Below are 25,618 nucleotides of genomic sequence, written 5' to 3' on the forward strand. Positions count from 1 at the left end.
TCCAGTCAATAAAATTGTTACATATTTAGAACATAGCTATACATTAAACGCTGCAATTAAGAATGATGACACGAATGAGATTTTGAAGCTTAGTTTCTCAAACACTAATGTTCTGATATCAATTGACTCCGAGCCAACGTTGATCATTTTCTTCCAGGGAATCGTGATAATATCTCTGGATTGTAAAAACTGAAGTAGCAAGTAACTCGAAAGAGTTAAAAAAACAATTACAGAACTCAACTTACCAGCAATAATTCCCAAGAATAAACCCGTAACGGATCCAATGCAAAGCTCTTGATAATTGAGCTTGCCTCCGAACCTCGACTTGCTAGTCTTGGCTGACTTCTCAATTCTGGTAACATCGGCCTGAACCTGTCCTCCAAGTGATCCTGATGATCGGTAAGTCTCGTTGAGAACGGCTGAAGATCTATTTAAGAAACTGGCAAATCCAAGGGCACCAGTTACACAACCCAACAACTTCAAGCCTGCTCTGTTCGAAGTCCTAACCGTGATATTGCTAGCAAATTGATGTGAAGTTTGAGATAGTGGCCTCCACATATGCTTGGTACTAAATCTTGCAATTCCCAAGTTTAATCTAGTCAGTTGAATTAGTGGCCTGAACATTGTCTTAATTATACTCTAAATGTTTTAACTATTTAACAATATGATCTGATATGAGTACACTTGAGTGCTCGAGTGTAGATCCATCTAGGTTATCGAAGTTGCCGCGAAATGTTGCTCGTCCCATTTCTCCCTAGAGTTAGCGACAGGTGGCTCTAGTTAGCGGGGAGGAGGCGTCCCTAGTGCTGGACTCCATAAATGCAGCACGTGCTTCATCCCATGATAACGCCCCCTCTTCACTCTATTCGGTCTTCCATAAACAGGTGCAGGACTGAAATACGCCCAGGACGGCCAGCCTCTGACTTTGTGGCCATAGTGGGCTCGCTCAAAGGTCCAGGCTCAATCTCATCTCGGTAATCTACCGGTCCAAATGGGTTCGCGGACGGTCATTTCCCGTTTACCCTCGATACTTATTCGGCTATAGTCCCGTATCTTGTCCGGCTTTGTTTCAATGCTACCGATATAAGTCCGGAATAGTTTGCCAAAAAAAAAACTAATTTCAGTTATCTCGCATCCTGCATATTTGAATACTGATGGTATTTAGTGTTAAGGGCTGTTGAATGTTTGAGTACGTACTCGAGACATCTTTTCCTTAAACTTTCGCCTATAATTCTAACTCCAATTATGATTTATGTGTTTAAAATTATCAATAAGGGACTCTTTTATTGTTTGCAGTATTTTTCTTCCTTTTAGTTATAATTTCTGTGTAATTTTGAATGTGAAATTTAACATATTCAATTTGTAGTTCTGTTCATCTAACAGAAGACATTGAATACCATTAGGTTTCGAAAACCAAACAGAATTGTTGCTGAGCGATTTTAAGAGAATATTCGCTTTTGAGGGGAGCAAAGCGATCTTACTCCAACTTACTCAAGCTTTGATAGCTAGTATTAATTTTCAGCCTAGTCGGGTACATGTACCCGGTGTCCTTTATGGCTCGAATTATTCCAGACGATAAGGGTCTATCTTACTATTCAAGGTGGTCTGAATACAGTAAAGAAAGAATCTGATGAATCTTTCATATTCTTAAGAGCTCTAGTTGGCTGATAAAGTAACTTAATATCTCCTTCGAATACTAATAGTATCTCTTCTGTTTGTAATTTCAAGCGTCCTTCTCTTAAAAAAAATAATTCCAATCAAGCTAAGTACTATCATCTGACACAGTTAGCGTCACATAGCTATACTTAAATTTGACTCCAAGTCCGCATGGAATATTTTTTCACCAATATTGTGGACCAAAAAAAAGAAAAATTTAAATGGTATGATAAGAAATGCTAATATGCCAAATATACCAAGGAATAGAAGAAGAGTACCTTTAAATCAAAGGAAGAGAGCACCTGCAGCGTATGTTCCATTAAATATTACAGAATATTTCATTACTAACTAAGGAAAGATGTGAAAACTGTCGTATGAGAAAATTAAGATGTAAAGGAGGTATTCCCTGTGAGAGGTGCTCAGGCACACTTAAAGAATGTAAAGTTATGAAGATTGAAAAGGGTGAAAAAGACAGAGAAGCCGATTAGTATGTATCCAGCTTCCCCTCCTTAAAACAAGGATATACTAACTCTGCAGCAATTCTTTAGACGATTTTAAAGCCTATGTTTGCAAGCTAGAAAGGATCATACAGCATATTTTACCAGGTGTTGATTTAGTTTCGCTAAGGAATGATACTGATTTAATTGAAAGAAAGGTTTGGGCCGATTATAGGCCCTTGTCTGAGACGAGCGAAATGGATAACTCAGTGCTAGGTAATCAAGACAATTCACAGGTTTCGCAGGAAAGGCACGAAATTAAGAATGTAAATTCTCAGTATGTCTCCACTACTTATGATAGCTTTTTAGATTTCATTGAGAAGTCCGAAAATAGAGTCACCAATTCAGTTTATCCAAATGACAAAACAGATGCCGAAAACCCTGAAGAAAGGTTCTCTTCTGTATCTGTTTCTATTCTTGATGATGCTTTAGCTGTTTTACCTTCTGATAAAGAGGTGTTATTTCAAATGGATGTGTTTTTGAGGATTTGTGAAACAAATTTCTTCTTTGTTTATCCTAAGAAGATAATGAAGGAAGTTATTCGATTTTTGGCAATGAGAAAAAACAGAGATACTTCCAAATTGATGAAAAATTGGACATTTGTTGCATCATTGTTAAGTATGCTATCAGTCTCTTCTGGATTTGACTATATCATTGACGACTCCAGAACAGAGGCAATATCTTCTCTTACAGATAGTACAAGCCACCCAGGCTATAAATACTACAAAGCTGCATTACCCTTTGTCGGTATGTTAATGAACATAATCACTACCGAGAGCATTCAAACACTTTTACTATTGGGTCTCTATATGACCACAAATAAGTTTAATGATCATTCGAAAATAATTGACCAAGGTTATATGTTCATTAATCTAGCAGTTGATTTTGCTGTACAAAGTAAATTGCATCTTAAAGACACATTCAAAGATGAGCCTGCTGACATCAGGGAATTTCAAAAGAGGCTCTGGTGGTCGTGTTACGTACTGGAAAGATTACTGGGAATCAATGTGGAAAGGTCAGGGGTAATTAAAAGAGAACAGATAACTGTTGAGTTACCACAGGATATTATAGAATTAAGGCAATTAAATGGAAGAACAAATCATGAACATCAAACTGCTTTAATAAAACTCACGTTTATTTTGATTGAAATTTCGAACTTAAGTCTCAGAAAGAACAACAACTATGCGAATAAGGAAGGGCAGGTAACTCTCGAGTCCAGTATTATTAGAGACATTTTATTGAAACTTGAAATTTGGAAAGATTCGCTTCCTAAATCATGTAACTCAACATTGAATCCAGATGATGATCAATACAGAGCTAACAATCATTTGAAACTCAACTATTTTCTTGCAAAAATTTACCTAGGCAAACCATTCTTAGCTTATAAAATTGAAAATTTTGAAGAAATGAAGAATTCTAATGGGACTGAAGATAATTTTGTGGACCGCTTAGCATCAATTTGTATTGATGCTGCTTTCAGTGTGCTTGATGTTCTATCTTCACTCGAGAAGAATAGAAAATTAGGAGTATATTCAAGGTCTGACCTTAATTTCTGTAATTTGAGCTTATTTGTCATAATCACTTTTCTTAAAATTGATAGGTCCTCCAGTACATTAGTTTTTTTGAAGAAAGGATTTAAAATCCTTAGAATTTTATCAAAGGGCTCATTTAGCGCAAGAACAAATCTATCACGACTAGAGAGATTAAAATTTTTGACCAACATACTTGATCAGATTGATAGCAAAGATGTAGAGGATCATCCCGAAATGTGGAGGGTAGATAAGTCATTAGTATTTCCTGAAAGCAATTATTTTGATAATGCAGATTTTCAACTAAAGCAAGATGAAGAAAGTCTTAAATTTACTTGGAATCTAATCCCAGAGAATTTTTATCTTGATAATTTTGAGTCTATCCCAATGGATGAACTAGATTACGTTGACACGTTATTTGAAAATTTGGTCGATAAGCATACATTTAATTAAATAAGTATAAGTAGACACACTTTTATTTATAAAACTGTTGTTCTTACATCTTTATGAATTTGTGGTAAGTCGCTATGAAAGATTCTCCCATCTTTCATTATAAGTTTTAAATTTTTTTCAGGTTCGTCAAGAATTTCAATATTTTGCAAGGGATTTTCCTCAAGCACGAGAATATCTGCTAAATAACCAACTTTTATTTGACCAAGCTCATGGGCTACACCGCTCATCTCCGCCGGAGTAACTGTAGCTGAAAGCAATATTTCTTGAGCGCTCAAAACTTTACCTCGTATAAAGAATTCCTGTGTTTGATAGCCAACTAAGGGCCCAAGCAAGTCAGAACCATAGCAAATTTTAACTTTATTTCTCTTTGCAATTAAAAGGGCACGAAGTCCATCTTTCAATACTTGAGCATTTTTCACTTTGGATTCCGGACCAAGGAAAGTGCTGAATTGGTCAGAAGCCATTATCTTGTAAGTAACTAATGTAGGTGTCAAATAACATCCTTTTTGATGCATTAATGCAGCTGTTTCCTCATCTAAAAGATTACCGTGCTCAATACCTTTAACACCACAATTCAAACAATTTTTGATGCTTTGAGGCGTATAGGCATGCGCTGTGACATATGTTCCGAAAGATTCTGCTACTCTCACAAGTGCCTTGAGTTCATCTTCACAAAACTGCGTGTTGCTGATTTTATCTGTGGGAGACGCAACTCCACCTCCTGCCATTATTTTAATGAAATCTGCTCCTTTTCTTAGTTCCTCCCTCGAGGCTTTATAACATTCATCTACTCCGTCAGCAATGACCGACACTGGATTCAAATGACAGGAACAACTATCGAAAGCATTTCCTGGCAAATTTCCAGGCACCATATGCCCATGTCCTCCGGTTTGAGATATAGCATGACCCGAAATGAATAATCTTGGTCCAATAATCGACCCTTCATTTATAGCTTCTTTGACATGCGCTTCAGCTCCTCCACAATCTCTCAAGGACGTGAACCCTCTCTTCAACATCGCTTCAGTATTTTGCGCAACTCTCATCAATGCTTTTGCCTTAGTCATGAGTATCATCTTCCCCAAATCGGTTTCTCCCGTTACAGCTTGAAGATGGACATGATTGTCAAACAAACCAGGGGATAGATATTTTCCATTACAATCTATGGTGATAAAATTTTCAGGAACAAGTGCGTCAGCTCCTTCAATTTTTGATATTCTACCTCCTTCTGTGAATACAGAGACTCCTTCGTGGACTTTACCCTCTATCACATCAATAAGCGACCCATTCTTAAAACAGTAACTTTTGATAGGCGGAAGTGCCCATGGTTTTATTAACTCTTTCAAGGGTTTATTGACCTTTTCGTTAACGTCGATATCAGGTATCATCATTCCGTTTCAAAAATCATGATTGAAAGCAAAATGGTCATTAAAAGCCTTTTTTATATACCAATGAAATGTTCTTGGTAGCCATTTTTTTTTGCGACCGAGATAGTTACTTAGTTGACGGGTACATGTAACCGAAATTTTGAGAGAGGAGATCAAAACCTATACAAATTGAGCACCAAATGAGCCAAGCTGTTCGGCATTATGTACCCCCAAAAAATACCCTATAGCTTAGAAAAATGCAGTTCTGGGCGAGCTGGGTGATCACTTATCAATCGAAAAGGTAATTTTCCCCCTTATCAGCTCGCCTTTGCTGATTGCGATTTTTTGCAGACAATATCGTACTACTTATATGTTGGAAGGTTTCGCTTTTTTATCAAACAATAAGGTTAACCTTAAAGCATAAAATGAACACATCGTCTTCTCTTAAGGAAAAATCTAATGCTACTGAAGTTGTGAGCTCGAATGTTCAGTCACCGAATGAACTTATCGATTTCTCAAAAGAGGAAGAGAGAGCTGTCGTTAGGAAGATCGATCTATGGGTGTTACCAGTTATGTGTCTCATTTTCTTCACTCAGTACCTCGATAAGCAAATTGTTGCATACACAGTTGTTGTAGGTTTGAGAGAAGACTTAGGCTTATCGGGCAGCCAGTATTCTTGGCTTGCTTCTGCGTTCTCAATTGCACAATTGGTTTCGCAAATATGGAATTCTTACGCCTTAAGTAAGTTTCCCATCAAGATTGTGACAGGAGTTTCGGTGTTTCTTTGGGGAGCCACATGTATCTGCACCGCAGCTCCAAAGAATTTCGAAGGATTTATTGCATTAAGAACGATATTAGGATTTTTTGAGGGAGCAGTTTCTCCTGCTTTCGTCATCATTACTTCTGTTTATTACAAGAAGTCAGAGCATGCGCTTAGAACGGCATGTTGGATATCATGTAATGCTTTAGCTCAAGTTCTTGGCAACTTCTTGGTCTATGGTGTTTCTAAAAATGATAATCTCGATATTGCAATCTGGAGAGTAGTGTTTCTAATATGTGGGGGATTGACGATTTTCATGGGAGTGATTTTTATGTTGGTAATTCCTCTTTCTCCTGGTGAAGCCAGATTCCTATCTGAGAGGGAAAGACATATTGCTGTCAACCGTATACTTGCTGAAAATGACCGAGGTGAGAGGACATCGTTCAATTTCAAACAAATGCTCTCGTCTTTGAAATTAGATTATTATACGATTTGTTCTTTCCTTTTTGGATTCTTGGTCACGGTCACCTCAGGACCTATAATCTTCTCTTCGCTCATTATCTCTGAGATGGGATATACTGGCACCAAAGTCTTGGAGTTTGGTGCTCCTTCTGGTGCCGTTCAATTGGGTATAATTTGGTTGGGTGTTGTCTTGACTACTTTTTTTCCTAAGGAACGTTGTATCTCGGTCATGTGTTTGGCATTGGTTCCATTAGTGGGAACGATATTACTATTGGCATTGCCAGAGACTAATCCTTGGGGAAGAATAGTCGCGTCTTGGTTGGGATCATGTATAACGAGTATTATGTCAATATTGTTGTCTTTGAACGCTTCCAACACACGTGGAAATACAAGAAAATCTCTAATCAACAATATATTCTTCTTTGGTTACTCCCTTGCTGCAATCATTTACCCTCAATGGTGGAACTATACAAGAGATCCAAATTTTAGAGCTGGACTCATTGCGAATATTTGTTTTTGGGCTTTCTTTGAAGCTTTAGTGCTCTCGTATAGGTTTGTATGTATCAGTGAAAACAAGAAGAGGGACATTATTGCAGAAAAAGGGGAAATACCCGATTATGACTTAACTCTTGATCTAACAGACAGAGAAGATATGTATCATAGATATAGCTATTAAAATCTCTGGTGACGTGTTTGTCTAGAGCCTTCAAGTATTTTGATTAAATATCGAGAGTTTTTTTATTTTTTTGAGACTGTACGTAGACATGGTTGCAAGATGTGCTGCAACATTTTTCCCAAAACGTCGAAGTGTAATGAAATAAGTTTGCATCATTGACTAGCAAGTCGTTCTTTATCTAAAGTATAAGGGACTTTTTATTTAATTCGATTTTTCTTTCTAAAATATATTGGCTCAAGCGAAAAGTGTTTTTCTTATCAAAACCATAAATAATAAATATATCTAAAGCTGACTTTAAAGAGGCGCAACACAATAGTTAAAAAAAATCACGAACATGGCGAACATTAGCAGCAGTAAGAAAGTTTAAGCTCAAAGTCAGACATCAGAAAATTCTTTGAGCATTAAACATATCGACTTTCTTCTTCACAATTTGAACTACACCAATTTTTCGTTCACTACTATACTTTTCACAGAATCAAGAATAGTCTCTTTAATTGGAGTAGGCTTGTATCCCAAAAGTTTCTTTGCCTTAGAACAGTCCGCTAACCTGGCCCCTAATATAAAAGGAGTCTTCTCAGTAGACGCCTGAGACTTTAATGCTGGGTACTTTTCTACTGCCAACTTCGTCATATCATCAAAAGTGATAGCGTCATCCGTCTGAAGTGTGAATCTCTCCCAATATGAATCCTTATTTTCGCAAGCAGCAACGTATGCATCTGCTAAGTTTCTGACGTCGGTAACAGAAAGAGTATAACCAAGAATGGGAGCTTTGGACCCATCAATTACGGACTTCAATGGAGCCAAAGAGCCTGAGTAATGCTTAGTTGGAACAGGTCCGTATATACCGTATGGACATATGACGTTAAAAGTAGTAGGATACTTACTCTTCAAGTTCTCATCACTCTTGAAGAATTCCCACAACTTCTTCTCCACAATAATCTTGGAAAGCATGTAACCATCTAACATTTTGGAATCCTCTGGGGTCCAATCATTCCCATCGTACAAACCGTCTTTGGGTGTATCACCGAAAGCTACTGCTGCGTAACTAGATGTGAAACAAAAATGCTCAACGGATGGCGAAGCTACTGCTAACTTAGCTAAGGACATTGTCCCATTTAATGCAGCATCAATGAGTTGCTCCAAAGGGACGTGGTTGATAAAAGGATACGCTACATCGTTGACATACGTAACACCTTCCAAAGCATCTTCCCATCCACTTTCTTCACCCAATACAGCCTGGAAGAACTTCAATTTGCTCATGGCTTCATCATCGAAGTTTCCATAGTCCTTTATCGTTTTAAACAAATCCTCAGTTTTCAGTAAGTCTCTGACAGAGGTGTTCACGTCATATCCTTTCTCTAAAAATTTCACGATGGAGAAGAAACCAGCATGGCCCGTGCCACCAGTAACTAGTACTTTTGTCATCTAATAAATAATGTGATATACCTTATCCATGTCAAGAGAGTAATCTCGCTTGGTTATATAGTTTCCCGAGTAACTGCGTTACATGATTACTAGATTAGTTAAATTCCGAATTTTGTGTGCATTTTATGTCAGCATTTTATGTCAGCACTTTATGTCAGCATTTCATGAAAGCGACTACTCTCTTGAGTTTGCAGGAAGCCTGAGAATATCAACAGAATGTAGTGAAGAAATCAAGATAGTGACTGACTAAAGGAATTTTTTCATGACCCTCTGCCATGCATTGAACTTTTAGAGAAAACGTTGAAGGCCGCTAAGAAATTAATAATTTTTCAGTCTGCTGGTATACCTTTTATGCTGCAATTGGACTGATACATACAATTCAGTGAATCGAGAAGAGATAATTTTCTGCTTTAATATTCAGAATTTGGTCTCCAGACAAGAAAATGTTCCTTTTTTTCCACACAAAACTCATCTAAAATAAGTTTAGTAATAACTCAAAAATTATGTGAGAAAATTGTTAACCCAAATTTTTTAACATAGAAGTATTGATATTATATTTGCGATAACAAAGAATAGATATACAGACATACTATAGAATTGATACTTGCTTTCTGGACACTGAAATAAGCGACTGCATGAAACAGACCTCAACGATATTGAAGAAATTATTTGGCTTGCATACTGTGAACAAACTTGCAAGCATTCTTAGGAATCGACAGTTCTTGGACTTCTATTTAGTCATTACATTGAAAATAAATCCAAAATACCAAGTTATTTTAGATTGGGTAAGAGCGATCACGAAATGGGTATTTGATTCTCCCAATTCTACATTTGGTTGTGGCTGCAAAATAAATTTTGAAATTGAAATTTATCTTGAATTGAGGAAACATGGATGCTTAGAGCGAGCTTGTATGTTTAATTCTCCCAAACCGTGTACTTACGTTTGTTTATTTTAATTTAGGACTCAAGTCCTTGAGATTATAAGTGGCTAGCGTACCTTGTTCTGGCGCTTGGTTATGAAGATATGGGTCTAACTTGTACCTAAAAGAGAATACGAGATCTTTGGCTGTCATCGAGGGCTCGCGTAAGGGCCTAAAATCTGGTCATGGTCAATTAGTGACTTTATTGAAAAAATTCCGGCTTCAGTAGTGCAGGATCCTTCAGAACTTGGCTACATGTTTCTTTAACCAAAACCACATCCAGAAGTTCATTGAAACACTGCTTCTACTTTTTTTTTTGTCCATATCTTACAGCTGAATTTGCACTTTCATATATGTTATTCAGAGAGGTATATGTCAAGATCACTCCACTCTACTAGAAAGATGCTTGCATTTTCTTGAGTTAAATGTAAACCAATGGTCTAATTGAAGAGCTATTTTGCAATTGATATCGAAGTGTATTCTGGATTCGGCTGCGCTTGAAGGCTGAGGAGCAGATCCTGAAGTTGACCTCCACCATTACGTGATAACCATCCACTTGCTCGGGTAAGCCACCGACCAGCTATAGATAGTAATTTACCATTAAAACCGGTACTGTACCCAAGGCCCTCGGTGCATGGCTGGTCTAAATCCCGTATCCAAGTTTCAGTTGCTTTCCGACGACCGCCGCAATACCGGAAATTACTTTTTCTGTAAAATTCGATTCGAATCTTTATTATTACACTAAGACTTGAGTTGCAGTAATATCAACATATTCCCCGTTTTAAGACAAAGCATGCAAAGCTCGACTAGAAAATTTTTATATGATCACAAAACTTATCGGATATTACCTCATCATTTTTAGGAGGATGTAACGTAATTGCTTCGTAGATACGGTATTTGAAGAGAGGCTACCGCCACAAAAAAAATTTTAAAAATTCTGAAGGGCCCCAGAGACTTTACAAGTCAAACTTAAAGTAATACCAACAGGCAAAATCATTACCAGTCTAAAGACTTGCTAGAAGTACAGTGGTGCTTGATATCACGCGTCAATTTATATTTTTGCTGCTTTTCGCCAGATTAAATGTTTCAACAGCAATTTTGCAGTACACCATCAAGTGAGTTTATTGACGCGAAGATGAATACAAATGGATTGTTTGAATTTAATCAGCTACAACCGCTGGAAATTGCTCCCTCCATCTGGTTAGGACCCTTTAATGTACTCGACGATTATGAATTTATGTCAAGTAAGAATATTAAAATTATTATTAACTGTTCACCGACATATTCCTTTTTGAATCATCTAGAAAATTCCGGGGTTGCAATATCTTCAGATGTGATTATATTGAGCTTAGATTTGAGTTTTTCTACAGATAAGTTCTCACCCGATGAACAGTATTTATTGAATAATTTCATCTTTAAATTTAATCGAATTTTGCAAAATTTCATGAGCCACTTTTATAAGTCGAATCCAAACTCGTCTAATTTGATACATGAAGTTCCAAGTGACAAAGAATTCGCAATTAACTCGCCCATATTGAGCGGCAGTTTGAAGCAGCACTTATTCAATATTAACCGCTTGATCAAATTATTGAAAACTATGAATCAATCTATTGAGGTTTTAATAGTGTCTGCCGATGGTAATGATCAGTTGTCTTCTGCTCTAGCAATGTCTTACTTAATGGATAGTTACAATTATAACTTGATTGCTAGCTACAACTCCTTGAAGTCGAAGCGCCCCACTATCAAAGAAATGAATAGCAATTACTATGACGACCTTTTAGTAATTGAGAGCTTGAAGAAATTTTACCAGGAAAATTTGATATTAAAGCAGAAGAACCCCGGAATACTCATGAGTAATTGTAAATTAAAAAGAAGAAATGCAGAGGAAGAAGATATGGCAAACAGGTTTGTCACTTGCGGTGGCTATAGGAAAAGAAGGTTCAAATACCCTGGCGGTATTTAACCTGTATGCGTTGAAAGGGAGGATCAAATCAAATTAAAATGTAAAGTAGGTAAATTAGGTGTATATTAGCTTGTATATTAAAAGAAATATGTTTATTGTTTTACAATTGAAGATCATTATTCATGCTACAACCTCTTGGCTATCCAACCCGAGATTTTCTCGCTTATTTCTTTTCATTTTCTGGGACGAATAATCCAACCCTATTAGCGGTTCTACGCACATTCTCCTCTTGACTCATTGTCAATCCAGGATTATACCTTTCAAGTAGTTCTGTATATGTTCTCTGCGATCTCAAGAATGCCGTGATATTAGACAAGTTATTCAACTTTATATATGGAAGCTCACTTTCCGAATCTTCTTGAACTATCTCCTTGATGAAAGTATTGTCCAAGCTTGGCACTTCGGGCTTATTCTTATTCAACTGCTCCAATTGCTTTTCTACTTCCTGGATGGACTTCCCTTCTCTTGAATTTTGAAGTCTTTTATATTGAAGCAAAGCTGTTTTTCTTTCTAGGTCCTTAGCAACATTCCTTGTATGGGTATTCTCATTTATTATGGCAAGTTCCCTTTGTAAGGACCTATACAACTGCCTAAAACTCATACTTTAAATACCTGCCGACGTAATGAAAATTTAATGCTGGAAGTATTTTGAAAAAGTTCGCAAGTCTCTCCGGTCGCTGTATTCTCTCCCTAAATTGTCAGTCGTAAGAAGAAAATGCGCTAAAAGCCAGCGTGCTTGAGAAATATTTCCCTTATCATTTACTGTACAGTCTCACTATTTATTCGGTAACTCTTTCGATCTTAGTCTAATTCTCCCTAGCTGTCGCTAGGTGTCCGGGACTAACAAGACTTGCCGAGCAACCAATAACAACGCGCACTTAGTCGGAACCGACGCAGGATCCGCGCTAACTTGGTAAATGACACAAAAGGAACAGAGGTTTTTTCAAGTTTTTCCCTTAATACTCTGGCTTTAAACACCCTTGATCGTTCTTATATTTTTTTGACAATTAACTACAGTCTTTAAAATTCATTGATTTTTAACGGACTTCTGAAGATAATTAGGATCCTTGTGCAGTCGGAAGATGTTCAAGTCAAGCATTGTTCAAAAGGTAAGTAAAGCTGAAGTGTTCAGTGTTTCGGAGTGTGCGCTTCGGAGTGGAAGATCTGGACAGATGATAGGAATTGTGAAGAAATCAGTTTCATAATTTATAAGCGGAACAATACTAACAGTCAAATAGAGCTCATTACGTACACTTGCAACTTTCTCTAGTCCAGAGGCAGTTTTGCCAAAGAAGTACGGTGGAACTTATGTTGTTACTTTGATTCCTGGTGATGGAATTGGTAAGGAAATCACCGATTCCGTGAAAACCATTTTCAAAGATCAAAGAGTCCCAATAGACTGGGAGTTAGTCGATGTCTCCGGTTTGGAAAAGAGCAAGGGTGTTACTGAAGCCGTCGAGTCTTTGAAGAGAAACAAGATCGGGTTGAAGGGTATCTTGTACACACCAACCGGCACGTCAGGACAATCTTTGAATGTTGCTTTAAGAAAGGAATTGGATATCTATGCTTCCTTGGTCTTAATCAAGAACATCCCAGGTGTTAAATCAAGATTAGATGGTATCGACTTCGCTTTAGTTAGAGAAAACACTGAAGGTGAATATTCCGGTTTAGAGCATCAATCTTATCCTGGTATTGTTGAATCTTTGAAGATTATGACTAGATTCAAGTCTGAAAGAATCGCAAAGTTTGCATTTGACTTTGCTAAGAAGAATAACAGAAAGTTGGTTACTGCTATCCACAAGGCTAATATCATGAAATTAGGTGACGGTTTATTTAGACAAACCGTTAAGGATGTCGGCCAACTTTACCCAGGTATCCAAGTAAGCGACTTGATTGTTGATAACGCTTCTATGCAAGCTGTTGCCAGACCAGAACAATTTGACGTTTTGGTTACTCCTAACTTGTACGGTTCCATCTTGTCCAATATTGGTGCAGCATTGATCGGTGGTCCAGGTTTAGTACCTGGTGCCAACTTCGGTAGAGAATATGCTGTTTTCGAACCTGGTTGTCGTCATGTTGGTTTAGATATTAAGGGCCAAAATACTGCAAACCCTACAGCTATGATTTTGTCGGCTACTATGATGTTGAGACATTTAGGATTAAATGAATACGCTGACAGAATTTCTAGAGCTACTTACGATGTCATTGCTGATGGTAAGATCAGAACTAAGGATATTGGTGGTTCATCTTCGACCACTGAATTTACCGATGCAATCTTATCAAAGTTGAATTGAATTAGACCTAATCTTATTGCAAATTCCCAATGCGGTTCTTTGTTCCCTCTTCTCTTACGTCGAGCGCTTTTAGCTAGAATGAGAAGAGTAAGTTTGTAGTCCTTTTTTGCGTCCACATAATAAATTACAGTTAAATTTCTGCTCAGAGAGTTTGTAAATGTTCTCTACTGGTGTTCTCTACTGGTATTTTGTCTAGTAGTACTTTGTAACTTAGCATTATAACAGAGAGTTTTTGAAGTATATTATATTGTTGTGTTACTTATAGGTTGGGATAAAGTGTATTTTTATGAATTGCGGCGCAAATTTAATTAAATTGAAAACCTAAATCGAAAATTTGATAACAGCCTACCTCATCAAGCTTTAATTCTCGCAAAAATACGTATTTACGCTATCCTACACTCTCAGTAAAATTTACTTCATATATCTAATCATATTATCTACTTTCCCCGAGATTCTATACCTATCTGCTACTTATGAACCTTGCAGCAAGAAGCTGGATGCAAACATCTTCCACTATTTAAATACTTTGCCCGTATGAAGCTTAGTAACATAGTCAAGAATCAAATAACGTGTTCGTTAAACAAGTCATCTTTAATGTTATCTTAAGCTGGAGATAAACTTGACTATTTATATCTTTTGTTCAGAGTCAATTAATTTTTTGTGTGTGCCAAAAGTCAAATTTTTTTGAAAAATCTCCGATCGATGAGTCTTCCGTATTTAAGAATGCGAGTTGGCAGGATATTGTTAAAATTCCTTCTTGGTTCTAACGGGGAGTCTTCCTGTTCATAATCTTTATTATCTTACAAGAAAACTTGATAAAATCAAATTACCTAGGTTAAAGTTAGCTATTGAAGTCATATTTTAGAAATGTGTGACGTTGTTTTAGGTGCCCAATGGGGTGACGAAGGAAAAGGTAAATTAGTTGATATTCTTTGTGATGATATCGATGTTTGTGCTAGATGTCAAGGAGGTAATAATGCGGGACACACTATCGTTGTGGGTAAAACTAAGTACGACTTTCATATGTTACCTTCGGGTTTAGTTAATCCTAAATGCTTGAATCTCTTGGGATCTGGGGTCGTTGTACACGTTCCTTCTTTTTTCAGTGAGTTGGAAAATTTGAAACAAAAGGGCTTGAACTGTGATGGTAGATTATTTGTCTCTTCAAGGGCACATTTAGTTTTTGATTTCCACCAGAGAACTGATAAGTTAAAGGAAGCGGAGTTATCCGAGAATAAAAAATCAATTGGTACCACCGGTAAGGGAATTGGACCAACATATTCTACCAAATCTTCGAGGTCTGGTATAAGAGTCCATCACCTAGTTTCTGATGCTCCTGGAGCATGGGAAGACTTCAAGACTAGATATTACCGTTTGGTGAATTCTAGATATAAGAGATACGGTGAATTTGACTACGACGTTGAGGAGGAGTTGGCCAGATATAAGAGCTATAGGGAAGCTCTTAGGCCATTTGTCGTAGATTCAGTTGAATTCATGCACAGAGCGATCGACGAAAAGAAGAAAATCTTGGTTGAGGGTGCTAATGCTTTAATGTTGGACTTAGATTTTGGTACTTATCCATACGTCACATCTTCTGCAACAGGTATTGGTGGTGTTTTGACTGGTTTAGGTATCCCTCCTAGGGCAATTAGAAATATATATGGTGTTGTTAAGGCCTATACTACCAGAGTTGGTGAAGGTCCTTTCCCCACTGAGCAGTTAAATAAAGATGGTGAAACTTTGCAATCTGTTGGCGCCGAATTTGGTGTTACTACAGGCAGAAAGAGGAGATGTGGCTGGTTAGATTTGGTTGTCTTGAAACATTCCACATTGATCAATGGCTACACGTCTTTGAATATTACAAAGTTGGATGTTTTGGATAGCTTTAAGGACATTAAAGTCGGCGTATCTTATTCATACAAGGGTAAGAAGCTCGAAGGATTCCCTGAGGATTTACTCAAGTTGGCCGATGTTGATGTTGATTATGTCACATTGCCAGGTTGGGAACAAGATATCACTAAAATTAAGAACTATAATGATTTGCCTGAGAATGCTAAGAAATATTTGAAATTTATCGAAGATTTCTTGCATGTTCCTATTCAATGGGTTGGTGTAGGTCCAGCTCGTGATTCCATGTTAGAAAAACTGATTAACTAAGTAGATTACGATAAATTTTATCTTACTATATAAGTAGAAATTTACGGATATTAGATTTTTTCGATTTTAAAAATAAATGCCATTTTAGTCGATTTGGGCACATTTGACATTAGGTTCATCTCATCTTAATTTTAAAACGGTGATGCTGAGCTCAAAGCACCAAAGGGAAGAGATAAGTTATAAGGAAAATGTCATTCAATTACTATTGGTGCTTCTTAATGTTTCTATCAGATTGTATTCAGCTTTATATATGATTATATCAGATTGCGATGAAACGTTCAACTATTGGGAGCCATTGAATATGTTGACCAGAGGATTTGGCAAAGAAACTTGGGAATATTCGCCTGAATATGCAATTAGGTCTTATGCTTATTTGATACCCTATTATATATTATCATATCCCGTTAACTACTTGGTTGAGTTTTTGGGCCTCCCATCGTATTACGTGTTCTACTGGATAAGAATAGTTGCATTGTGTGGATTTACTTGCTTTACCGAGATCCATTTGTTCAACTCGATTAAAGGAGCCTACAGTAAGAGAATTGCTTACTGGTTTTTATTTTTGACTTCAGTAGCACCTGGAATGTCTCATGCTGGGGTCGCGTTATTGCCGTCTTCTTTTGCAATGAACTGTGTTACCATGGCTACTTCTGATGCTTTATCAAGCATGACCAGGAAGAGAAGTACGTACTATTCAATAAGAACTTTTACGTGGTTTATTTTGGCGGGCGTTGTTGGCTGGCCCTTTTCGATGGCACTAGCAATTCCATATGGTTTATATGTCCTTCTGTCACTTTCATTTAGAGACATCTTTTCGATAATTGGCGGATCATTGATATCCATGGCCCTAATAGTATGCCTGACCTTATTAATAGACTCATACTTTTATCAAGAAGTGACAGTGGTTCCATTGAACATTGTGCTTTATAATGTTTTCGGAGGTGAAGGTGTTGGTCCTGAAATATTTGGCGTTGAGCCTTTTCTGTATTATGTATTAAACCTATTGTTGAATTTCAACGCTATATCAATATTAGGTTACGTTGCAATACTATTGAATGGTTTTTTTTACCACAGAAATGCATTTAAAAAGACATTAATTGGGTCAAGCTTGCCATTGTTGATATGGTCATTCATATTTGGCATTCAGGCTCATAAAGAAGAAAGGTTCCTTTATCCAATATACCCCTTTATCATACTCAATGCATCATTGTTGCTCTCAAAATTACTACCCTTTAGCGTTCTAATCGCTAAAAAAACAATCGGAGGAAAAGTGAATTCAAGTGTGTTGAGTAAGCTCGTCCATGTTTTGTTTGCATTTTTGATTGGTATGGTATCAGTACTCCGCATAATTAATTTAGTTGAGAATTATAGCGCCCCTTTGTATACGTATTCTGCTCTTAATGGGTTGTCCAAGACTGATGAGCTCACTAATGTCTGCACTGGAAGAGAGTGGTATCACTATCCCAATTCTTTTTTCATGCCAGATAACTACCGTTTGAGATTTGTGAGAAGTGGATTCGATGGATTGTTACCGGGAGATTTCGAAGAGTGTGAGGGTAGCTGGATAGAAGCTTCGTCTAGAATTCCCCTCGACATGAATAATATGAACCAGTTTTCAGAATCAAAGGTAATCGATTTCAAAAGCTGCGATTATTACATTGATAATTCACAGTTAACTGATGATAAGGAGCCCAGTATCATAAAAATAGATGGCAATAAAAAATCGGTGAAGGAAGGATGGACAATAAAGACCTGTAATAAAATAATTAACCCTAGTGGAAAAAGCTCTGTATTGGGTAAGCAACTTTGGCTACCTGAGATAATTAGGAAATTTGTACCCTACGAGATTGATTACATGGACTTTTGCCTATTGCATAAAGATAAGCCTTCATTATAGTTGAGGTCAAACTTGCACTTTTTGGTGACCATATCCACATATACATAGAATATTTAGTTATTGGGACATTCGAAAAAAATGGAATTATGCCGCCAACAAATTGTAGATATTGAGTAGATTCATTAAAGTAAATTTGAATAAAAAGCAAAGTCCTCATTCAGGATAATTTGAATCTTTCTTCAGTTTTAGGACAAACTAGTGGCACCTGTAAACTGAACCTTGCAAACTTTTGAATGGAAGATTAAAGAAAAAATTGTCTAAGATAAAAAAATCTATTCGTTCCATAGGCAGCTCTTCTAGACTAAAAAAAGCCACTATAGTTCGTCATCAAAATATTCATTCAATGCTTTTCGAGATTTCGTAAATCCGTCTTGAGCTTTTTCCAAAGCATCCTCAATTAGTTCGATCCAATAATCTTCGTCTTTTTCTGTCAACTTTGAATCTTTCAACGAGTAATTGTCAAAGTTGACTTTATGACCATAATTTTGAATTCTTTCACATTGCGATGATATTTTTTCCAACCCTAAAGCGGCAGCTGAACCTTTCAAGTAATGACCTAATGAAGATAACTTATCCAAATTTTGTGTTTTTAAATTTTCGTCAAATTCTTTGAAAGTGTCTTCAACCTGGGCTACGAATGTAGTGAATAGTGACTTCGAAAAGCCTTCTTCATCTTCATCCATTGCAACTAACTCAGAAAAGACCGGCCATTGTACTAAACCAGTCTCCTGTAATTTTTGTTTCTTTTCTTCTGCCATACTTCAGTTCCCCTCGTTGTGTTCTCTCGATTAAAATGCTACTATACTTGTTTACTTCAAGTATACAATACAATTGACTACTTGATTATTTATAATCTCAAGTAGATTAAGAAATTGTCAATCCTAACTGTATTTCTGTAATTTACCAAGAAAGTGTTAAGATGAAGACACTGTGTTGTCACAATTCTTTTTTTTTTTCTCCTATATGTCTGGGCAAAGTATATACAGAGCTTGTAATTCCCTTGTGAAGTCCTTTAATCGAATGGCTTTTCGAAATTGAATTCCCACACCTTGTTTGAACTCTACAGCACTATCAATGCTTTATCTAGCCCTTAGAACGTTAAAAAAAACACTTCACTTCAAATTCTACGCTTATTGGCACAACGGCTCAACTTATCCTTACAAATAAAAACGAACTACGTCATAACGTTACACAAAATCGCACATCTAGATTTTCTGGACTGTCTAATAAATTAGCGAGTGAAGCTATATAAGTCACCTAAAGAGTCAGCGTAATAAGTAGGAGCAGAAGATGCAGACTGGCTCAAAACAGATTCTTCAGTTTCAATTCCCGTCAATACTAGTAATGTATCAAGTCCACCATCCTTACCAAATTTGATATCCGTATTCAATCTATCCCCGACCATGAGCCCACGAGATGGATTCTCCGCTAAGAGAGGATTATCAGCTTTAATTGAGTTCATCATAGACTGATTAGGCTTACCACAGATTGCATCAGGTTGGCGACCAGAGGCATAAGCTACTGTCTCGATGATAGAGCCTGCTCCGATGAATAAATTACCTTTCATTGGAAATGTGGAGTCTATGTTGGTGGCAATGAAGGGCAATTTCTTGTTGTCTTTCAATAAGTATTGAAGAGCAATGGAGAGTTTTAAGTAGCTTAATGAAAAGACAAGACCTGCTACTACTGCACCCACATTCTCATCTAAGTCAGTTAGATGCGGGTGGTTGGGATCGAAGGTAATACCTTCTTTATTTAAAACAGGGTCAGAGCCTCCAACAGTCTTATAACCCAATTCATGTAATTCTTTCTCGATACCCTGTTCGCCTAAAACCCAGACCTTTTTCGATTTCGGCAATTTAAGAATCTTTTCCACGTAAACTGCTGTTGCGTATGAGGATCCAAAGACGTTCGTTTTGGAGATCCCATGAATCCCCATTTTCTCGAACTTATGCAAGTAGTCATCTCTAGCCTTCGTGGAGTTATTTGTTACAAAAAATATCGTTTTGTTCTTCTTCTTTAACAAATCCAAAGTTTGTGCCACAAGTGGAATCAAGTGATCTCCTAACCAGATTACACCATCACAGTCAAATAAGAAATAATCATATTTATCTAGTAATTCCTCTACTATTTCCTTCGAATTGATCTTTTTAGACATATCCTAATAAGCTCCAACTAGTTAACGAATGTTTTGTTGTTCGTTATACTTTTTATGAAATTTGAAGGACTCATATGAGCGTCGGATCTGTCTGGGCCTGCAGGAAATTGTCAGACAGGAGACTCAAGACTGAATTTTTAGTTAAATTAGAGACAAAGTAGATCTACAGAATCAGAAGTACTAGCAAATGAAATTGCTTTAGAAAGATTGTAGAAGATAATATTCATGCTGTAAAATTTCACTAATTAGGCGCAATATTGACTTTAAAATGTGCCCACCAAATGTACATAGACAGAAAGATGATGCAATGAAAGTGACGAAAAAGACGCAAGCCGTAGGGTAGTATATAAACCTTAGCCTTATGTCAAATTAATTTCTCCATAATACGAGATCACGGAGTATGGAATAGCAAAACTTCGAAATTTGATGTGCATTATTTCATTCTTTAATTCAAACACTTTCAACGTTCAGATGGATCTACACCTGCCTTGTATTGAGGTACGCGGAACTTAGATTTATCATGATATATTTCCTCCTCGAATTTAGCTTTCGTTTCGGGCGACATGGTTTCACCCACCAAATCTTGTCTGGCTTTCTCAGAGAAGTATCTTCTCGCAACATTTCTGTCCTCTTCAGCTAAGAGCAACGGCTGTAAGTTGAATCTAGCCCACTGTCTTTCTCTAGCTAATTCTCGTTGTTCGTCCACACCTTTGTAGTATCTATAAAACCCAAGTGCCATCAAGCCAGTAAAACCCCAAAAATAAACTGAAGGCCTAAAACCTCTAGATGGGAGATTTCTTTTCCATTGGACAGGTTCATATCCTCCAATAGGTGGTAAATCTTGCATTTCTGAAAGTCTATTGAGTAGAAACGCTTGTATATTGTATTGATGTACAGTTCAAAAAGATTTGAATTAGTGTAAGTTCATTGGGCATTTTGTAGATTTCCTGATTAGGAAAGAAATCGCTTCACTACTATATTGCATTTATCAATGAATAAGAAAATCGAATTACAGGCTATCATGTGCATTTGAACTATTTGATATCGAAGATTGGTTTTAATTTCTTTAATAGCAACCAATCATCTCTGCTCACAGAATCACGGAAAGCAGGATCTTTCAATGTATCAATAGATTTACGAGAGATTAATGAGTACAAATTGTCGGACTCGTCCACATGACGGCCCCAGGTTGGTTGAGCACTTGAAGGATTCTCCAATCTTACGGCCACACCAGCAGCAGTTTGACCCTTCTTGACTATCTCTACCGACTTATGGTTAACTTCCAAAGAAACTACTTTACCTAAAACCATAACATTTGGCTCTTTAGTAGCTGGATCTTGGCGAACAGCACATATAGGAGTTCCAACGCGAAGAGCACCTTCCACAACGTCAACTCCAATGATCATTGGGTTTCTCTTGTTTATAATTTGAATAGTCTTCAAGACACAGGGGAATACAGCATAGTCCAAGAAATCTCTCCTACGGACTTCCAAGAGTTTCTTCTGGTATTCAGTGAATGCATCAAATAAGTGGTATATGATATCTGCATTAAAAATCTTGATATTCTGCTCATCTGCATATTGCTGAGCTTCTTTGTCAACTTTGACATCAAAACAAAGCATCACAGCATATTCAGGAGCCTTATCTAACATGGTGGTTGCTCTCATGACATCCCTTTTGAAGACTGGACCTAAACCAATAGACATAACTGGAATCTTCATATCTTTCAAGAAGTCTAATAATGCCTCTAAGGAACCTAAAGTAGATGCTTGTACCGAAACACCTCTTCCAGATTTATCCACAGAGTCTAACAAACCTGTCAAATCATCCATAACTTCTTCCATTATTTCTTCTTCATCATCATCCTCGCCAACGACAACCAACCTAGAACCCGCAACGGCCTTTTCTAAATCATTTGCTGCTATCTTAACACCTAAAGCGGCCTTGACCTCTTTAAGGTGTACATATTCTGATTTGATACGCAATTCACGAGATGGCGGAGGAGTTAACAACGCTCTAATGTTAGTTGCAATTGGACCATTCAAGCCACACAATACAATACGATCACCTTCTCTTAAAATTCCGTTCGACAAAATAACATCAATAGTATAACCAAAACCTTCTACGACTTTAACTTCCAAGATCGTAGCTTCTATGGTAGACAAATACATCAATTGTTTTGACATCCTCTTTTGAGTTAATTCAAGCAACAACCATAACAAGTCAGGAACACCTTCACCAGTAACAGCTGATGTTGGAACTATTGAGACGTATTTTGACATGTTCTTGTTTTGAAAGTAGAGCTCAGAATTCAAACCTTGCTCGGCTAAAGCAACTTTTATTTGCTCTAGCCTATTTTGAAACTCAGACTGAACAGACTTGTTTTGCTTAGAGTACGAATCACGGAATGAGTTATTTGGAATCGGTTTCCAATCATACAATCTATCAATTTTGTTCAACGCTACAACAAATGGCGCCTTCCTTTCTCTCAATAACCTGATAGACTCAATAGTCTGCTGCTCTAGTCCATGCATGATATCAATGACTAAAATTGCGATGTTACATAACGAAGAACCACGGGATCTTAAATTTGAGAAAGATTCGTGACCTGGCGTATCGATAATCAACAAGCCAGGAACTTCAAATAATTGCTTTTCATATTGTGACATAACAGCAGTTTTCTGTTTGATTGATTCAACTGGGAAATAGGTTGCTCCAATCTGTTGTGTGATACCACCGGCTTCACCACCTTGAACGTTTGTTTGACGAATTTTATCCAAAAGCTTAGTCTTACCAGTATCAACATGTCCAAGAATACAACAAATTGGTGAGCGCATTTCCTTTTCTTTCAGAGTAGCCTTTTGAGAAACTGAACTGATATTATTCTCTTCCTCAACTTGAGGATTAACCTCTTTTGTAGTTACCAATTCAGCTTCCTTCGTTTTAGGTTCAACTTCTTCCCTGCCACTTGTCTCAGGCTCAGCATCTTGGGTCTCCTCTTCTGCATCCTCACTGTCGTTATGATCACTTTCGATACCATTTTGCTCGATGACATCTTGCTCAACATCGATTGAAGGCTCAACGGTATTCGGCTCCTCGTCATCATCGAGAGCCATACTTTCCCAATCTTCTACCAAAGCTTCATCGTCATCATCATTTTGAGCCTCCACTTTAGTTGTTTTAGCAACTGACTGAGGTTTATTGGGAACAAATGTCTTTGGTTTCGAAGACTTCTTTTTAGTGTATACGACCTTTTTAGGTTTTTCAGCAGAATCATTATTTGAAAGACCCGGAATAGTGATATTCCCAGCTTGTAATAATTGTTGACGTCTGCGATCCTGCAATTTTTTTTCCTCCTTCTGTTTTTTGGTCAATAGCTTTCCTTCAGCTTTTAATTGTTCCTTTTTGAGTCTGTCTTTCTCTCTCTTTGCAGCCCTAGCGGCTTCTCTCTCTTCTTCTAATTCAATTGCTTTCTTTTCTTCCTCCAAGCGGCGCTGTTCATCTTCTTCGTCAATACGACGCTGTTCCTCTTCAGCTTGTTTCTTCAATTCTAACTGACGTCTTAAAGCTGCAAGACCAGCAGGGACCTTTTTGCCACCTTTTTTAGCAGTTGATTTGGCTTTTTCATCATCATTAGACCCTTCTGGCTCTGGAGTGGCCGAAGGTGATGATACTGCAGCAGCCGCATTTTGCTTGTTAGCTTCCTTGATCTGCTCCTTCTTACTTGCTTGTTGTGCTTTTTTCTTGTTAGCCAATTCTTTCTTTTTTTGCTTTTCCGCTTCCTTCTTCAATTTTTCTTTTTCTTTTTTGGACAAAACTTTAGGACCATCCTTAGCCTTACTCTTCTCTTCCACCTCTTTGTCTTCCTTCTTTTTTTTGGAACTTCTTATTGAACTCAAAAAATCTCCCGATACTTCATCTGCCAGAGCAGCTTCTGGAGCGGGCGTTGAAGCTTCAGATGAGTTTATACCGTCAGCAGCCTGAGCCAGACCAAATTCTTCAGGTTGAGGCGTATCAATATCTGCCTCATCGGTATCCCAAAAGTCTCCACCAGCTTTGTCTCCCTTCTTAGTTTTTTTTCCCATTTTGAGTAAACTATTAGCTAGAGAAATTTAGTGAATGTTATAGTTCAAAGGTGAAAAACTGATTTTTTTTTCCTACAGAGATGTTTACTTTGTGTCACTTATAGCATCAACTTGCACGACGAACTGGATAGATATAAATTTTTCAGCTATAGTAAACTTCATCAAGCAAAGGATCAAGGAGATAGAGAAATATAGATAAAGAGAGATGACGACTGTTGAAAAGATTAAAGCCATAGAAGATGAGATGGCAAGGACCCAAAAAAACAAGGCGACTTCCTTTCACTTGGGTCAACTCAAAGCCAAACTTGCTAAGTTGAGAAGAGAGTTGCTCACAGATGGTGCCTCTGGAGGAGGAGGTGGAGGAGCAGGATTTGATGTAGCCAGAACAGGGGTTGCAACTATAGGATTCGTTGGCTTTCCTTCTGTCGGTAAGTCCACTTTATTGTCTAAATTAACAGGCACCCACTCAGAGGCTGCAGCATACGAATTTACTACGCTTACCACTGTTCCTGGTATTATAAAATACAAGGGAGCTAAGATACAAATGTTGGATTTACCTGGGATCATTGAAGGTGCGAAAGATGGTAAAGGTAGAGGTAAGCAAGTCATAGCTGTTGCAAGATCTGTTAATCTTTTATTTTTGGTTTTGGATGTCAATAAGCCTTTGCATCATAAACAGATAATCGAGAAAGAATTAGAAGGTGTTGGGATAAGAATAAACAAAGAACCACCCAATATAGTAATAACGAAAAAGGAGAGAGGTGGTATTAACATTACAAATACAGTTCCCTTAACACACTTAGACAATGATGAAATCAGAGCTGTAATGTCCGAATATAAAATAAACTCTGCAAATATAGCCTTTAGATGTGACGCTACTGTTGACGATCTTATCGATGCTATTGAATCAAAGACAAGAAGATACATCCCAGCTATCTATGTTCTCAACAAAATTGACTCGTTCTCAATCCAGGAATTAGATTTACTTTATAAAATTCCAAATGCTATCCCAATTTCTTCGGGTAACGGTTGGAATTTAGATGATTTATTGGATATGATGTGGGAAAAATTGAAGTTGGTGAGGGTATACACTAAGCCAAAGGGCAAGTTACCCGATTTCAAAGAACCAGTTGTCTTGAGAAGCGATAGATGCACTGTTGAGGATTTTTGCAATTCTATCCACAAATCCCTTGTAGCTGATTTCAGAAATGCTCTTGTGTATGGTACTTCTGTAAAGCATCAGCCTCAGATCGTTGGGTTGAGTCATCCGTTGGAAGATGAAGATGTGATCACGATCTTGAAAAGATGAATTGTAACATTCA

At 37.3% G+C, this 25,618-nt stretch overlaps 16 protein-coding genes across 16 annotated transcripts; 8 read left to right on the forward strand and 8 right to left on the reverse strand.

Annotated features, from left to right (window-relative positions):
* Positions 1-36: 36 nt before the first annotated feature.
* On the reverse strand, positions 37-624 carry PRCAT00004810001 (uncharacterized protein; the record flags this gene model as incomplete). Its single annotated transcript, XM_062954834.1, has 1 exon — positions 37-624. One exon carries the CDS (start codon positions 622-624, stop codon positions 37-39), a length of 588 nt encoding a protein of 195 aa, XP_062811497.1.
* Positions 625-2,350: 1,726 nt separating this feature from the next.
* Positions 2,351-4,135, forward strand: PRCAT00004811001 (fungal specific transcription factor domain-containing protein; the record flags this gene model as incomplete). Its single annotated transcript, XM_062954835.1, has 1 exon — positions 2,351-4,135. The coding sequence occupies one exon, from the start codon at positions 2,351-2,353 to the stop codon at positions 4,133-4,135; it is 1,785 nt and encodes a 594-aa protein (XP_062811498.1).
* Positions 4,136-4,161: 26 nt separating this feature from the next.
* PRCAT00004812001 (metal-dependent hydrolase family protein) lies at positions 4,162-5,523 on the reverse strand (the record flags this gene model as incomplete). The annotated part of the gene is made up of 1 exon (XM_062954836.1): positions 4,162-5,523. One exon carries the CDS (start codon positions 5,521-5,523, stop codon positions 4,162-4,164), a length of 1,362 nt encoding a protein of 453 aa, XP_062811499.1.
* A 401-nt stretch (positions 5,524-5,924) lies between these two features.
* PRCAT00004813001 (uncharacterized protein) lies at positions 5,925-7,397 on the forward strand (the record flags this gene model as incomplete). Its single annotated transcript, XM_062954837.1, has 1 exon — positions 5,925-7,397. The coding sequence occupies one exon, from the start codon at positions 5,925-5,927 to the stop codon at positions 7,395-7,397; it is 1,473 nt and encodes a 490-aa protein (XP_062811500.1).
* A 435-nt stretch (positions 7,398-7,832) lies between these two features.
* Positions 7,833-8,822, reverse strand: PRCAT00004814001 (uncharacterized protein; the record flags this gene model as incomplete). The annotated part of the gene is made up of 1 exon (XM_062954838.1): positions 7,833-8,822. The coding sequence occupies one exon, from the start codon at positions 8,820-8,822 to the stop codon at positions 7,833-7,835; it is 990 nt and encodes a 329-aa protein (XP_062811501.1).
* Positions 8,823-9,457: 635 nt separating this feature from the next.
* Positions 9,458-9,778, forward strand: PRCAT00004815001 (uncharacterized protein; the record flags this gene model as incomplete). Its single annotated transcript, XM_062954839.1, has 1 exon — positions 9,458-9,778. One exon carries the CDS (start codon positions 9,458-9,460, stop codon positions 9,776-9,778), a length of 321 nt encoding a protein of 106 aa, XP_062811502.1.
* A 1,045-nt stretch (positions 9,779-10,823) lies between these two features.
* PRCAT00004816001 (uncharacterized protein) lies at positions 10,824-11,705 on the forward strand (the record flags this gene model as incomplete). The annotated part of the gene is made up of 1 exon (XM_062954840.1): positions 10,824-11,705. The coding sequence occupies one exon, from the start codon at positions 10,824-10,826 to the stop codon at positions 11,703-11,705; it is 882 nt and encodes a 293-aa protein (XP_062811503.1).
* Positions 11,706-11,868: 163 nt separating this feature from the next.
* Positions 11,869-12,306, reverse strand: PRCAT00004817001 (uncharacterized protein; the record flags this gene model as incomplete). The annotated part of the gene is made up of 1 exon (XM_062954841.1): positions 11,869-12,306. The coding sequence occupies one exon, from the start codon at positions 12,304-12,306 to the stop codon at positions 11,869-11,871; it is 438 nt and encodes a 145-aa protein (XP_062811504.1).
* A 481-nt stretch (positions 12,307-12,787) lies between these two features.
* On the forward strand, positions 12,788-13,999 carry IDH1 (isocitrate dehydrogenase (NAD(+)); the record flags this gene model as incomplete). The annotated part of the gene is made up of 2 exons (XM_062954842.1): positions 12,788-12,814; positions 12,944-13,999. The coding sequence occupies 2 exons, from the start codon at positions 12,788-12,790 to the stop codon at positions 13,997-13,999; spliced, it is 1,083 nt and encodes a 360-aa protein (XP_062811505.1).
* An 867-nt stretch (positions 14,000-14,866) lies between these two features.
* On the forward strand, positions 14,867-16,156 carry ADE12 (adenylosuccinate synthase; the record flags this gene model as incomplete). The annotated part of the gene is made up of 1 exon (XM_062954844.1): positions 14,867-16,156. The coding sequence occupies one exon, from the start codon at positions 14,867-14,869 to the stop codon at positions 16,154-16,156; it is 1,290 nt and encodes a 429-aa protein (XP_062811506.1).
* A 142-nt stretch (positions 16,157-16,298) lies between these two features.
* ALG9 (dolichyl-P-Man:Man(6)GlcNAc(2)-PP-dolichol alpha-1,2-mannosyltransferase) lies at positions 16,299-18,053 on the forward strand (the record flags this gene model as incomplete). Its single annotated transcript, XM_062954845.1, has 1 exon — positions 16,299-18,053. The coding sequence occupies one exon, from the start codon at positions 16,299-16,301 to the stop codon at positions 18,051-18,053; it is 1,755 nt and encodes a 584-aa protein (XP_062811507.1).
* Positions 18,054-18,367: 314 nt separating this feature from the next.
* On the reverse strand, positions 18,368-18,811 carry YPD1 (Ypd1p; the record flags this gene model as incomplete). The annotated part of the gene is made up of 1 exon (XM_062954846.1): positions 18,368-18,811. One exon carries the CDS (start codon positions 18,809-18,811, stop codon positions 18,368-18,370), a length of 444 nt encoding a protein of 147 aa, XP_062811508.1.
* Positions 18,812-19,284: 473 nt separating this feature from the next.
* Positions 19,285-20,211, reverse strand: PHO15 (4-nitrophenylphosphatase; the record flags this gene model as incomplete). Its single annotated transcript, XM_062954847.1, has 1 exon — positions 19,285-20,211. One exon carries the CDS (start codon positions 20,209-20,211, stop codon positions 19,285-19,287), a length of 927 nt encoding a protein of 308 aa, XP_062811509.1.
* A 460-nt stretch (positions 20,212-20,671) lies between these two features.
* Positions 20,672-21,058, reverse strand: PRCAT00004824001 (uncharacterized protein; the record flags this gene model as incomplete). Its single annotated transcript, XM_062954848.1, has 1 exon — positions 20,672-21,058. One exon carries the CDS (start codon positions 21,056-21,058, stop codon positions 20,672-20,674), a length of 387 nt encoding a protein of 128 aa, XP_062811510.1.
* Positions 21,059-21,245: 187 nt separating this feature from the next.
* FUN12 (translation initiation factor eIF5B) lies at positions 21,246-24,296 on the reverse strand (the record flags this gene model as incomplete). The annotated part of the gene is made up of 1 exon (XM_062954849.1): positions 21,246-24,296. One exon carries the CDS (start codon positions 24,294-24,296, stop codon positions 21,246-21,248), a length of 3,051 nt encoding a protein of 1,016 aa, XP_062811511.1.
* A 205-nt stretch (positions 24,297-24,501) lies between these two features.
* On the forward strand, positions 24,502-25,605 carry DRG1 (GTP-binding protein; the record flags this gene model as incomplete). The annotated part of the gene is made up of 1 exon (XM_062954850.1): positions 24,502-25,605. One exon carries the CDS (start codon positions 24,502-24,504, stop codon positions 25,603-25,605), a length of 1,104 nt encoding a protein of 367 aa, XP_062811512.1.
* Positions 25,606-25,618: the final 13 nt, after the last annotated feature.

This window comes from Priceomyces carsonii (assembly GCF_900007245.1).
Source record: "Priceomyces carsonii strain CBS4050 genome assembly, scaffold: Debaryomyces_carsonii_scaffold_5, whole genome shotgun sequence".
Lineage (NCBI taxonomy): Eukaryota > Fungi > Ascomycota > Pichiomycetes > Serinales > Debaryomycetaceae > Priceomyces > Priceomyces carsonii.